General features: G+C 44.7%; 1 protein-coding gene across 2 annotated transcripts in view; it reads right to left on the bottom strand.

Moving 5' to 3' along the window:
• Positions 1–13,616, bottom strand: part of BBS9 (Bardet-Biedl syndrome 9) — a 384,264-nt gene that overhangs the window by 351,235 nt on the left and 19,413 nt on the right. Inside the window, exons 1-2 of one of the 2 annotated variants that reach the window (XM_066354392.1) lie at positions 11,319–12,053; positions 62–184 (exon numbers count right to left, since the gene is read on the bottom strand). In XM_066354392.1, coding sequence (XP_066210489.1) covers positions 62–173 — 112 coding nt within the window. In that variant the 5' untranslated portion in view covers positions 174–184; positions 11,319–12,053. Of the gene's footprint in view, positions 1–61; positions 185–11,318; positions 12,054–13,616 lie in introns of those variants that run through there. The other variant, XM_066354391.1, reaches the window with a different exon arrangement.

Genomic DNA, 13,616 nt, shown 5'->3' on the forward strand with positions numbered 1-13,616 from the left:
GTAGCTTTGAGTTCATCTCTGTAATGCTTTGTTTCAAGATGCATGGTCGTAAGTTACTTACCTTGTCCATTTCCACTATTATCAACATCAGCCAAACACAAACAGCCTTGATCAAATTCCTCTTTGTCTCCCAGAACAGTAGACCACCAATCACGGGCTTTAAATAAAGACATTTTCGTCCACTCTAGAAAGAAAGCATGTATTTATAATAAAAATCCACTTCACACACACACACACACACACACACACACACACACACACACACATCCTCCTCACAACATGAATTATGAATTATCTCTTAAGGCATAGCAAATTAAACTTGGACAACTTTGAGAAAAACATTTCTGTATTAACTTTAATTTTTTGGATTTTGTGGATATCAGTGAAACCACAAATTCAAATGGGTCGAAGCATTAAGCAGATATTCTGCAAGAACACTGGAAAGTCAGGCTAAGAATTATACATTTATGTATAATTCCAGTTATCTTTCCTGGACGATTTAGTAGACAACTACACGAAGTAACAAAAAAATCTATATTCTTTGAAGGGTCAAGAGTGAAATTCTAGCATCACTAGTTAGCACATACTTCCTTAGCAAAATGCCCCCTTTCCCTTCAGTGTCGTCGCTGGAAAGATTGCAGCGTCCCCTGTCACAGCGAGCGGCTGAGAAGACGAATGTGATCAAACACCTCAAATGGCTAACACCAGAATCTGTACAATCCAGTACTCAGAAAAGCATCCAGTCCCTCTCCCCACTCTAACTGTAGAAAGGCAACGTGGAAAAGGGAAATTCCCACCAAAAAAAAGGAGCAGGGAAACTGGGCTGTAGGTCCATCTGTACCACTACTACGTGGGTTGCGGTGTGGGTTTGGTGTGGGTTGCGGCTGTTGTGTCTGCCGCAACCCACACCAGCTCTCTGTGCTTTGATTCCTCATCTAGAGTGAGGCTAGAGCAGCCACACCAACCACGGAGTTACTGGTACGGTTGATGTGAAAGCCCTTCGGACCTTCTGAATCACAACGCAAACATCCATACCCCGGGATTCTATTGTAGAAGAGTAAGTGGAACATAAATGAGACTTTCCCTCACGCTACATTGATTTCAATGATAATAGGAAACGCTGTCAATTCTCCTGATTCAAAGAACTGTGTTCCATAAGGTCACAGCAAAAACTGAATTAGCAAGTACTGAGCCACTGGTTCCAGGGGAAATAGAGTTAGGTTGCTATGAGCCTCCAGTCACAACATTTCTGTCAACCAGTCAGTACAGAACTTTGTGTGTGTGTGTGTGTGTGTGTGTGTGTTTCTGATTAAAGATACTTTATTGTTTCATTAATTGTTCATTGAAATCAACAGCCAACAACACTAAAACTCATATGTGAATGAAGCGTACATGTATTTTCTCCATAAGGTACAGCACAGCTTTTTACTCTTAGGAATATTAGACAGTACTTCAGCATTACATTTTGTTTTGAATAGCAAAATTACCAAAAGCAATACAAAGAAACAAAAACGTGGCACTAACTAGACCACGCGAAGGCTACGCGCCTACAGTGTGGGGGCCGAAACCAGAAGACGGCGCTGCAGGGAAAATGCGCATCAGGCATGTTCATGTGCCTGACCATGAATGACCCTACAAAGCACCATAAGCATTGATTTTGAAATCACAAATAAATTTGAGAGAGTGAGCAAACCCCTCACAAATACACAAATATGGTATCTGCAAATAACGAGGATCAACTGCACTTAAAGTCGGCCTTCCACGTAGGCTAATCGCAGAAACCAAGGCCATCTGTTTTCTCAAAGCGGGCCAAGTTCACAGCAGCATTATTCACAGTAACCAGACGGCAGCAGCAACCCAAGCGTCCACGGACAAGTAAATAAACAAAATGCGGCATGCACCTACAACGGAATATTATCGGCCGTAAAAAGGAAGGAAACTCCACCACATGCTACAGCATGGATGAGCCCTGAGAACGTTATGTGTAGTGAATAAAGCCAGTCACAAGCACAATCACTGCATGATCCCATTCACAGGAGACGCTGAGAGTACAATGGCAGTTGCCAGAGTTGGGAGCACAAGGAAATGGGGAATTGTTGTCTAATGCAGTGGTCCCCAACCCTGGAGCCGCGGACCGGTACCGGTCTGTGGGCCATTTGGTACCGGTCCGCAGAGAAAGAATAAATACCTTACATTATTTCCATTTTATTTATATCAATATTTAAGTCTGAACGAGGTTTGTTTGTTTTTTTGTTGTTTGTTTTTTTTGTATTTTTGTATTTTTCTGAAGCTGGAAACGGGGAGAGACAGTCAGACAGACTCCCGCATGCACCAGACCGGGATCCACCCAGCGCGCCCACCAGGGGCGATGCTCTGCCCACCAGGGGGCGATGCTCTGCCCCTCCGGAGCATGGCTCTGCTGCGACTAGAGCCACTCTAGCGCCTGGGGCAGAGGCCAAGCAGCCATCCCCAGCGCCCGGGCCATCTTTGCTCCAATGGAGCCTCTGCTGCAGGAGGGGAAGAGAGAGACAGAGAGGAAGGGGGGGGGGTGGAGAAGCAAATGGGCGCTTCTCCTATGTGCCCTGGCCGGGAATCGAACCCGGGTCCCCCGCACACCAGGCCGACGCTCTACCGCTGAGCCAACCGGCCAGGGCCTTGTTTGTTTTTTAAATGACCAGATTCCCTCTGTTACATCCGTCTAAGACTCACTCTTGACGCTTGTCTCGGTCACGTGATACATTTATCCACCCCACCCTAAAGGCCGGTCTGTGAAAATATTTTCTGACATTAAACCGGTCCGTGGCCCAGGGGATTGAGGACCACTGGTCTAATGGGTATCAGGGGTCTCCAAACTTTTTACACAGGGGGCCAGTTCACTGTCCCTCAGACCATTGGAGGGCTGCCAAATACAGTGGTCCTCTCACTGACCACCAGTGAAAGAGGTGCCCCTTCCAGAAGTGTAGTGGGGGATGGATAAATGGCCTCAGGGGGCCGCATTGCGGCCCGCGGGCCATAGTTTGGGGACGCCTGGGCCAGAGTTTCAGCTTTGCAAGGTGAAAAATTTTAGAGATTGATTGCACAAAAATGTGAATGTACTTAACACTACTGAACTGTATACTTAAAAATGGTTAAGATGGCAAATTTTATGAACATTTTACCACAATTAAAAATAAAAACTTTTAGTTGGAAAAAAAGGAATATAGCAGTATTAGCACAATACTTGGCATGTAATAAGCACTTAGTAAACGTTCGCCATTGCTGTTTTATGATTTTTTTTTAAACCTACATTCCTACCATGGAATAAAACTCTGCAATTTTTTAAAAACAAAGTAACAACAACTTGGATGAATCAAAAGGGCATTATTTTGGATGAAAAAAACACACCCAACCCCAAAAGGTCACATATTCAATCATTCCATTTTCAAAATTAAACTGATGAAGAACAGGTGCTCTGTTTATGCTAAAAAAGAAATGAGTCAGCCTGTCTGTGGTGGGGTGGTGGATAAACCATTGGCCTGGAATGCTGAGGTCATCGGTTCGAAACTCCAAGCAAACCGGTCAAGGCACATAAGAGAAACAATTACTACAAGCTGATGCTTCCTGCTTCTCCTCCCCCTCTTTGTCTCTCTCTCACTCCTTTCTCTAAAAATCAGTAAATAAAATCTTTAAAAAAAGAGAAATGAATCGAATGAAAGACAATGTTGCTGAAAGTCAAAGAAAAATACATAGCAGGTGAGTTTAATGAGTTTTAATATACATGGGAGGGTTTCTGAAAAACATTTGCCTTACTCTTGATTACTAATGGCACTAAATAACCATACAAGTTGCCAGATGACTAACCTTCAAATCTGGCAACAAGCATTCAAAAAATGTAATAAACATTTTTACTACACTTTTATTGGAGTTTTTTATTTGAGAGGGAAGTAACAGTATTTAATAAACACCATATATTCTCAGATACATTGTAAAAGTGTAATATGCCATGCTCATTGGACTACCAAGACGAAGCTACGTCATTCTCTTGCAGCCCAGAGCAGAACAGGACTCAAATTCAATGCCGCTCAGTGGTTCACTAGAAGGACTCAAGCACCAAGTATACAGTCGGCATTGTGGCCATGACGTCAGAGAAAGGATACAAGCGTAACCAGGAAAGGAAAAAGATGCGTGGAGTGGGGCGGAGGGAGAGGGCTGGAGTAAAACAGCCACAAGCTTCCCAGGCAGAAGGAGCAGGCTCTGGGGGAGAAGAGGAACCTGCCAGAAAACGGAACAGGGGCGTCCAATTAGATCAAAGGCAAAGCAGAATCGTTATCTGAAAGGAAGTGAAGAAAGTGTATCTAGAAAGAGAAGTGACCGGCAATATGAAATGCTGTTCACGTGTCATAAAGAATGAAGACCTGGGCCCTGGCCGGTTGGCTCAGTGGTAGAGCGTCGGCCTGGCGTGCAGAAGTCCCGTGTTCGATTTCCGGCCAGGGTACACAGGAGAGGTGCCCATCTGCTTCTCCACCCCTCCCCCTCTCCTTCCTCTCTGTCTCTCTCTTCCCCTCCCGCAGCCAAGGCTTCATTGGAGCAAACATGGCCCGGGCGCTGGGGATGGCTCCTTGGCCTCTGCCCCAGGCGCTAGAGTGGCTCTGGTTGTGGCAGAGTGACGCCCCGGAGGGGCAGAGCATCGCCCCCTGGTGGGCAGAGCATCGCCTCCTGGTGGGCAGAGCATCGCCCCCTGGTGGGCAGAGCATCGCCTCCTGGTGGGCAGAGTGACGCCCCGGAGGGGCAGAGCATCGCCCCCTGGTGGGCAGAGCATCGCCCCTGGTGGGCGTGCCGGGTAGATCCCGGTCGGGCACATGCGGGAGTCTGTCTGACTGTCTCTCCCCATTTCTAGCTTCAGAAAAATACAAAAAAAAAAAAGAATGAAGACCTGGCCTGACCAGGCGGTGGCACAGTGGATAGAGTGTCAGACTGGGATGCAGAAGGACCCAGGTTCGAGACCCCGAGGTTGCCAGCTTGAGCGCGGGTTCATCTGGTTTGAGCAAAGCTCACCAGCTTGGACCCAAGGTCACTGGCTCAAGCAAGGGGTCACGCGGTCTGCTGAAGGCCCGCGGTCAAGGCACATGAGAAAGCAATCAATGAACAACTAAGGTGTCACAACGAAAAACTGATGATTGATGTTTCTCATCTCTCTCCGTTCCTGTCTGTCCCTGTCTATCCCTCTCTCTGACTCTCTCTCTGTCTCTGTAAAAAAAAAGAAAAAGTAAAAAAAAAAAGAATGAAGACCTGGGGACACGAGTTCCATTCGGAGGCACAGCGAAGGACAGACAGCAGTAGGCTAACCTACAAGGAGGCGACCCTATGCACCCGTGCTCTGCCAGCTAGTCTCAACGGGGTCTCGAGGAGAGAGAATAGAAGGCAGGGCCGGTCAAGATCCAAGGGGGGCTCACTTCTGTCGCATGCAGCAGAAGAGAAAACTCCCTGGGGCCTGCCTCAAGAACACACTCAGTGCCCGAGTAAGGGTGAAAGGGAAGAGCTGTTTCCTTCGATGCTATTGAATGCACATAAAAAATCTAAATGCTTAGATGAGGGACCACAAGAGATATACAGTAACTGCAGCTGGAATATAAACACACATAACTCTCTCAGCGAAAAGAGCTATTATGTGAAAATGACCTTGAAAACCTTTGTTAGCGAACAAATTGTTTTAGCTTCCTAGAATAAAGGGGGAACATATCTCCAATGTAAAAATACTAACTCTCCAACACTGTCTGTAAATGGACACGATCTAAATCAAGCGCTAATTTCTCATGGTCTTCTATCCTAACATTAAAGATCTATTCTTGCTGAAAAAAAAAAGAACACAGGCAACATGAAGTTCCTTCCTGTTTCCCCTGCTCTGTTCCTTTCTCTTCCATCACCCTTCCTTAGCTTCCAAAAGTCCTCCTTTCTTAGGTGGTTCAGCTCCTTGCAGTCCCTGGACCAGCCTGTTGGCGCTACAGGACCTCAGGGCTACCCCACACAACCTCCCATTCACGAGCACCTTCACGTGTGAAAAGCACTGGTTGAACTGGTACCTGGTAGCATCCGTGGGCGTTCCTTCCAGTATGTGGCTCTGCCTTCCCCTCTTTCTCTTTTCCCTGGGACATCTGCCTGACACCAGTTACCTTTCCAAAGCTTAGAAAAGAGACTGATTTTTTTCAACTCACAAAGCTTTAACACACGTGTACACGAGCGCGCGTGCGCACACACAAACACACACACACACACACACACACAACAAGCTTTAACAGCCTGAAGGTACCCATCAACCAGAGGGTCCTCGCCTGTAGGAGAGACCGAGAGACGTTCGTTATAGGACTCGCCTAAATCACACAACTAACGGCAGAAACTTACCTCCGCATACCCCTTCCTGGTCCCTAGGTCTTGTCTTTTGTGTGTGTGTGTGTGTGTGTGTGTGTGTGTGTGTGTGTAGTTATACACCCATTATTTTTAACTGAATTTATTGGGGTGACCTGGGTTAACATAATTATACAGGTTTCAGGTGTCCAATTCTACAGCACATCTCTGTACACCGTATTGTGTGTTCACCCTGACTTTTGTCCTGGTAGGCTACCACTTCTTGCAATTTATTTTAAAAAGCACAGGTCAGTAGAATTTCTTTGTTTTGCTTTATGTTAAAAAAAATTTTTTTTCTGAGAAAAAAAGTGGGGGGAGAGAGAGAGAGAGAAAGAGAGAGAGAGAGAGAGAGATGCATCAATTCTTTGATCCGCTTAGTTGTGCACCCACTGATTGCTTCTCATAGATGCCCTGACCAGGCTCAAACCAGCGACCTCCGCCCTCCGGGAAGACACTCTATCCACTGCACCGCTGGCCAGGGCCGCTCTATGTTAATATTTGGAAAGACATGAGGACAGTGCTAACTGAAATCTAGGTCCAACAAATGCGTCTTCCTCACAAGAACACAGCTACCTTATTTCAGACTAACTGACTTTTACCCCAGGGAAGAGCATAGTTAACACATAGCAAAATAGCTGACCGGGTGGTGGCGCAGTGGATAGAGTGACAGCCTGAGATGCGGAGGACTCAGGTTTGAGACCCCGAGGTCACCAGTGTCACCAGCTTGAGGGCAGGCTCATCTGGTTTGAGCAAAATCTCACCAGCTTGGACCCAAGGTCACTGGCTCGAGCAGGGGGTTACTCGGTCTGCTGAAGGCCCACGGTTAAGGCACATATGAGAAAGCAATCAATGAACAACTAAGGTGTCGCACCGAAAAACTAATGATTGATGCTTCTCATCTCTCTCCGTTCCTGTCTGTCTGTCCCTGTCTATCCCTCTCTCTGACTCTCTCTGTCTCTATAATAAAACAAAACAACAACAACAAAAAAAAACATTAAAAAAACACACATAGCAAAATGGTACGAATTCCATTACCTCCAAATCCTTCATATCGGTTCCCCCACATCCCAGGAGGTATGGTGGACCATTGTAGACAATAATTTATTAAATAAGAACAAACATCTTTACAAAGTTAATGAACAAAAGGGAAACCAACATTTGGGCTGATGGTCAGTGCCCAGTTCTTGGCCCCCAAGTGCCTCTCTCTGATTTCAAAGGAGAAGCAAAGGGAGGCGCCCTGCCGCTCTGGAGACATAGAGAAACCACAGACGTTCATCTGTGCGAAGCGGGCGTACCATTAACTTCCTTTCCAGCAACTGGGGAATTTTATTTATTTTTTTTTTTTTAAGTATGAGTTAATATTTTTATTTTTTTTATTCATTCATTTTTAGAGAGGAGAGAGAGAGGGAGAGAGAAGAGATAGAGAGGAAGGAGGGGGGAGGAGCTGGAAGCATCAACTCCCATTTGTGCCTTCACCAGGCAAGCCCAGGGTTTCGAACCGGTGACCTCAGCATTTCCAGGTCGACGCTTTATCCACTGCGCCACCACAGGTCAGGTGCAACTGGGGAATTTTAAAAGGACAGTTCGCTGCGAGATAATAGATTTCAAAGGGGGAGTTCCTTTCCACTTTGGCCTCAAACATGGGTTTGATAGCAAATCTTAACAACTAAGGTTGCCAGATAGCCCTGTTTGCATGACGACAACATGGATGGACCTTGAAAACATTATACTAAGAGAAAGAAGCCAGTCACAAAAGACCACAGATTTTATGATTCCACTTATGTAAAGTGTACAGAACAGGCAAATCTATAGAGACAGAAAGTATAAATTAGTGGTTGCTGAGGTCTGATAGGGATGAGAGCACAGGAGAGTTATAGGTGAAGGGTGAAAGCTTCCTTTTTGAGTGATAAAAAACATTCAAAACCTGTGGAGCAACCGATGACTGCCCATAGCTGTGAACATACAGAAAACAACACTGATTTGCACATATCAACTGGAGGAAGTGTATGATCTGTGAATTACATTTCAATAAGGCTGTTATTTTTAAAAGAGTAAATGGTGTTGGATACAGGAGGGGTTGTTTTACTATTCTTTATGCTTTGGTTTATGTTTAATAGTTCCCACACTAAAAATGATAAAATAAAGTTTCGCTTTTTTTAAAGTAGGACACTCCTATATTTTCATTTCCAACTCTATCGGAAGAACAATAAGTCAGCACATTAAATTCGGAAGGTTAGCAAAATAAATTACTTTTCCTCCTGAAAGCTAACTACCTGGCCAGGGCCTTTTCTGGAGATTGAATTTATTGGGGTGACATTGATTAATAAAATTATATAGGTTTCAGGTGTACAACTTTATAATACATTATTTGTATATTGAATTGTGTGTTCACCCCCTCCTCATGCAAATATTCTATTGTAATCTTCAAAACAGAACTCCAAAGTCATTCCTAGGTAGACTTATTCAGGTATCCCTGAATACACAGGCAATTGGAAACAACTAATAAGTGGTGGAAGTGGCACCCATAACCAGGCAGTCTGCTCCCAAACCGAGACCTGTGAAGCCACTCCACAATACCAAAGAGTGGTGCCTCTGTCCACAGTCATTCTGAAAGTTCAAACTGTGGGAAAGCATTTTATACACTTAGTTAAATTGTTAAAGGATGATTAGAAAACAATTTGAAGGGTTTAACAGGTGCATAGCTATAAATAGCTACAAATGATTGATTTTGTGTGCCTTATTAGAATACATAAAAGATAATCTCTTTATCCCTTAAGCTCCAGAAACTCTCTTCCATACTCATCACTTGACACTTTTGTTTTTGTTTTTAATACCTATTTATATACATATTATCTTCCACACCAAGTTTATGGAGATGGAGTTTGCATTGCAGATATGCATGTTTTAACACCCCATTGGCCTGGCCCTACAATACGGAAGGGAGACTAGAGAAATGGCTGTGACAATGGTCAAGCCCCAAGAATCCTGGGGAAGGGATGCGTAGCTAGGGTGGCAGATTCTGAATGAGCAGGCCAAGACCCTAACACTGTCCTGGTTCATACTTGGAGCTTTGTTTTCTCCAGGTCATGCTAGTGCCGCCTCAAATTTTGTAAAATACGAATCAGTTCTTCCAGTCCAAGATGACAGGTGCGCCCAGAGATAGAAGAATGTCGCATTCGAAGACAATACGGTAATGGCTCAGTGTCGCAACGTTCAGGAAAAAACACAGGCCCTGGCCGGTTGGCTCAGCGGTAGAGCGTTGGCCTGGCGTGCAGGGGACCCGGGTTCGATTCCCGGCCAGGGCACATAGGAGAAGCACCCATTTGCTTCTCCACCCCCCCCTCCTTCCTCTCTGTCTCTCTCTTCCCCTCCCGCAGCCAAGGCTCCATTGGAGCAAAGATGGCCCGGGCGCTGGGGATGGCTCCTTGGCCTCTGCCCCAGGCGTAGAGTGGCTCTGGTCGCGGCAGAGCGACGCCCCGGAGGGGCAGAGTGTGGCCCCTGGTGGGCGTGCCGGGTGGATCCCGGTCGGGCGCATGTGGGAGTCTGTCTGACTGTCTCTCCCCGTTTCCAGCTTCAGAAAAATAAAGAAAGAAAAAAAAAGAAAAAACACAAAAGAGAAAGAGGACAAGAGAGGGAGTCTTGGGTTTCCTTTCTGACCCCACCTGCCAGCAATGTGACCTTAGACAAGTGCCCCTCCTCCAGTCTCCCAGTTGCTCTGGGGTGGGCAGACAAGATGCTGTCTGCTTAGCCCAACACCCAGCCCATAGGATGCACTCAATAAATGTCAGATAAATGTCGGTAGTAACCTAGAAGAAGTAATGGGGGTGTGTGTTCTAAACAAAACAAAATTATAAATGCCAATCTGACCCTCTGGACTGAAGTTTAAATGGGACAGTCAAAAGATTGATAGTTAAAAAAGAGGGAGACATAGTAATCTTTGATAGAAATGTTAATCAGCAGAGATTTTTTATAACTTCTTACATTTCAGGACTTTTTGAGAAATATTTGACAGTCCTAATTCTAAGGGATAAAACTGGCTTACATATATCAAAAGGTATAAAACTTTAAATATTGCTATATATTATTGATATTGAATCTTTCTTCCCTTCAGTGAATGTTTCCATCAATCAGTTGCACCATAAACATAACTGCAGTTATAATGTAAAGACAACAATTACACAAAATGAAAAGTTATTTAAGCTCTCATAAATAGCTTGTAAATTATTTGTAAATTTTTTCAAAGTTTTCTTTTAATTCTTCTAAATAATGGTTCAATCTACTCACCAAAAAATCCAACTACTCTTTACATGTTTCTAATAAGTTAGAAAATCTCTCCCTCTCTGAATGCTGGCAGACTTTAGCTAAGACCCATAGCTTCACATTGTGCCTGTGTGTGATGTGGTTTCATTATTGTTTTTGAAAAAATATATGGCTTCATTTTTAAAGTAAAAGTGAAATAACACTTTTTCCTTTGATTGGTAAAGGAAGATACTGATAAAATCAGGTCAGTTCATTCAAACTGCTGTGGTCTGCAATGTAAAGAGAAAAGGCGAAGCAATAATCCTATTGCAAGAAGGAATTAGGGGGTATTAGTACATGCATCCCGCTTCAGTCATAGACTGAGAACTGCTTTGACCATTTATACACAAGACCTGTTGAAGTGTCACTAGAGGAGGATGCTCGTGTGCCACATGACATTCGTGAATGTAATCTTTAAAAAATTCTTTCCACCCTTTCTCAAAAATGTTCATAGCATTTCACACACATTGTGCTCGTACTTTTGTTTTGTTTTCAACGCAAACATCCTTCGTAAGAAACCTATCACCCTATGTCCCCCAAAACCATTGCATGGCATCAGAGGATCAATCTTGCCCACAAAATGAAACTAGAAAGGGAATTCATGCACCCGATGGTTAGTGTCAGACACACTTTCTTACCTGATGCCGAATCAGGTGGGTCCTGCCCCACCTTTCTTCAACTCCCTTTCCCCAGATTTCCCTTTAAGAACGCCTGCCAGGGTCCCCGGGCTGGAACGGCGAGAGCAAGAGCGGAGGGTGCAGAGAAAAGCAGCCTAACTTCACGACTCCCTCTCGTCCTCCTGCTCCAACTTGTTCCACGTCCCAGGCAAAGAGAGGGCTTCACCAGGTAGCACCACCAGCCCCGGGGAGTTGGAGGGATCACCCCAAGGAGCTCCTCTGCATCCCTTCTCTGTCACCCCCAGAGCCAGGCAGGAAAAACGGCATCAATCCTTTGGCAGACACCAGGCAGGCAAGAACAACGGCAAGTCCCGATGCTCACAAAGAGAAGGAACTGATGAAGGTGGCAATGAGTGAGATGCACCAGAAAAAGGACAGCAGCGGCGGAAGGGACACCACCCCACTCCAGCCTAACTCCATGCCATCTTCGCCCTGTTGTCATAGCACTTTACAACGAACGATACTGCGCAAGTCAGGTGAGCCCCTATGCCTTCTGGGGGTTGTAGTCCAGAATAGCCAAAGAGGACAAAAATAGAAATATTTTTCTGAGTCGGCGGTGCTTGGAAGCAGATTTCTACTGGGCGGGGCTGGAATGAACGACTTCCTGGTACCATTAGCAGAGAAAGCTAATTACTGAAATTCTGTTTTCCAGTCCTTGGACAGTTTCTGGATCTACGCTCTGAAATAGACCCGCCATCTGCCTACGCCCAGGACTCAGGCTCTGTTTTCCCGCTCCTCCTCTGTCCCCGCCCCTCAGCACTCATGGGTGGGGCTTCCTGCGGGGGCGGGGCGTCTGGGCTTTTCCGCGGGATCAGGGTTGGGGGGACCGAAACGTGTGGAAAAGGCCTCCTTTTCTAGTGGTTGGACCACGAGGGTGGAAATGTTCAACTTTAAAATTGAACATATGACAATGTCAATTTTTCAAACTTTTTTTTTTTAATCTGCCAACAGATTGTCACTCATGCCAATCCAACACCAAGAGGAATCTCCAAGTTGGAGTGCAGCAAAGCAGAAAACTTGATTCGGGGCAAACAGCTCAACTGTGATACAGCACAACCAATGTTGTTACACCCCAATTATGAAGTGGCACAGAGGCAGTCTGGGTAAATGATCCAACAAAATGTCTTCAGCTCCAGCAGGAGAAACACAGCCTTCAGTGGAAAGGGAGAGTTTTCAGAGGAGAAGCAGACTTAATTAGAAGTCCCGCTCCTGATCCCTGATTCGTCTATCCTCATGCAAATGAGGGATTGATCAAAATGGAGCTCTGATAGGACAGGGGAAAATCTCAGTAATATTGGTTGAATTAAGATTTCAGAAACTCCTTTATGATGACAGGCTCAGATGGCTAGAAGGCAGTGCAGGAGGAAAGTTCAGTGCAGGCTTCTTCCTGAAGCTGGCTTGCTTGAGAAGCCCCTGTTTAGAAATAGCTGCTAGACTCTGTTTTTGTTATTTTTGTTTAATTTGAACCCGGTTAGCCAGCAGCCCTTTCTGAGTAGGTGTCTCTTTCTCCGGGTCCACACATCTTTGCTTTCAAATTCAGTGTAGGGTATACACCCTATCAGTAACCAGACTTGAAAGTCTTCTTGCTTTTTTCATTGGTTTTTAGTTTACATTTTAAAGTTCCTGTTTTTCACCACCAATTCACATTAGCACTAGAAAATGTAATTCTAAATTATTACTTATCTTAAATGTAAAACAATTTCATGAAAAACATAAATTTTTCATCTTTTGATATAATTAAATCATGACATTGAATATAAAAAGTAAAAATGTAAATTACTTGGATTGCCAATAATAAAAGCTTAGGCAAACTATAATAAAATACTATTCCCCCATTAAAATTCAAATGATTGAAATATTTCAACTTGAAAAAGGTTCATAATATCGGTGAGAAAAAGTTTTAAAAAACATATTATTTGATTTTTTTTTTCAACAGAGAAAGAGAGAAACAGGGAAGATAGGAAGGGAGAGAGATGAGAAGCATCAACCCCTAGTTGCCACACCTTAGCTGTTCATTGACTGCTTTCTCACATGTGCCTTGGGGGGTAGGGGGGCGCTCCAGCTCAGCCAGTGACCTCTTGCTCAAGCCAGCAACCTTGTGCTTCAAGCCAGCGACCGCGGGGCTCTGAACCTGGGTCCTCAAGGTTTCAGGTGGACACTCTAGCCACTGTGCCACCACCTGGTTAGGCCCATTTGATATTTTTATAAAGAAAAAATACGGAAAAATACTCAGTAATTTTCACACACACAAGAAAATTT

Source organism: Saccopteryx leptura, chromosome 12 (assembly GCF_036850995.1).
Source record: "Saccopteryx leptura isolate mSacLep1 chromosome 12, mSacLep1_pri_phased_curated, whole genome shotgun sequence".
In the NCBI taxonomy this organism is placed as follows: Eukaryota; Metazoa; Chordata; class Mammalia; order Chiroptera; family Emballonuridae; genus Saccopteryx; species Saccopteryx leptura.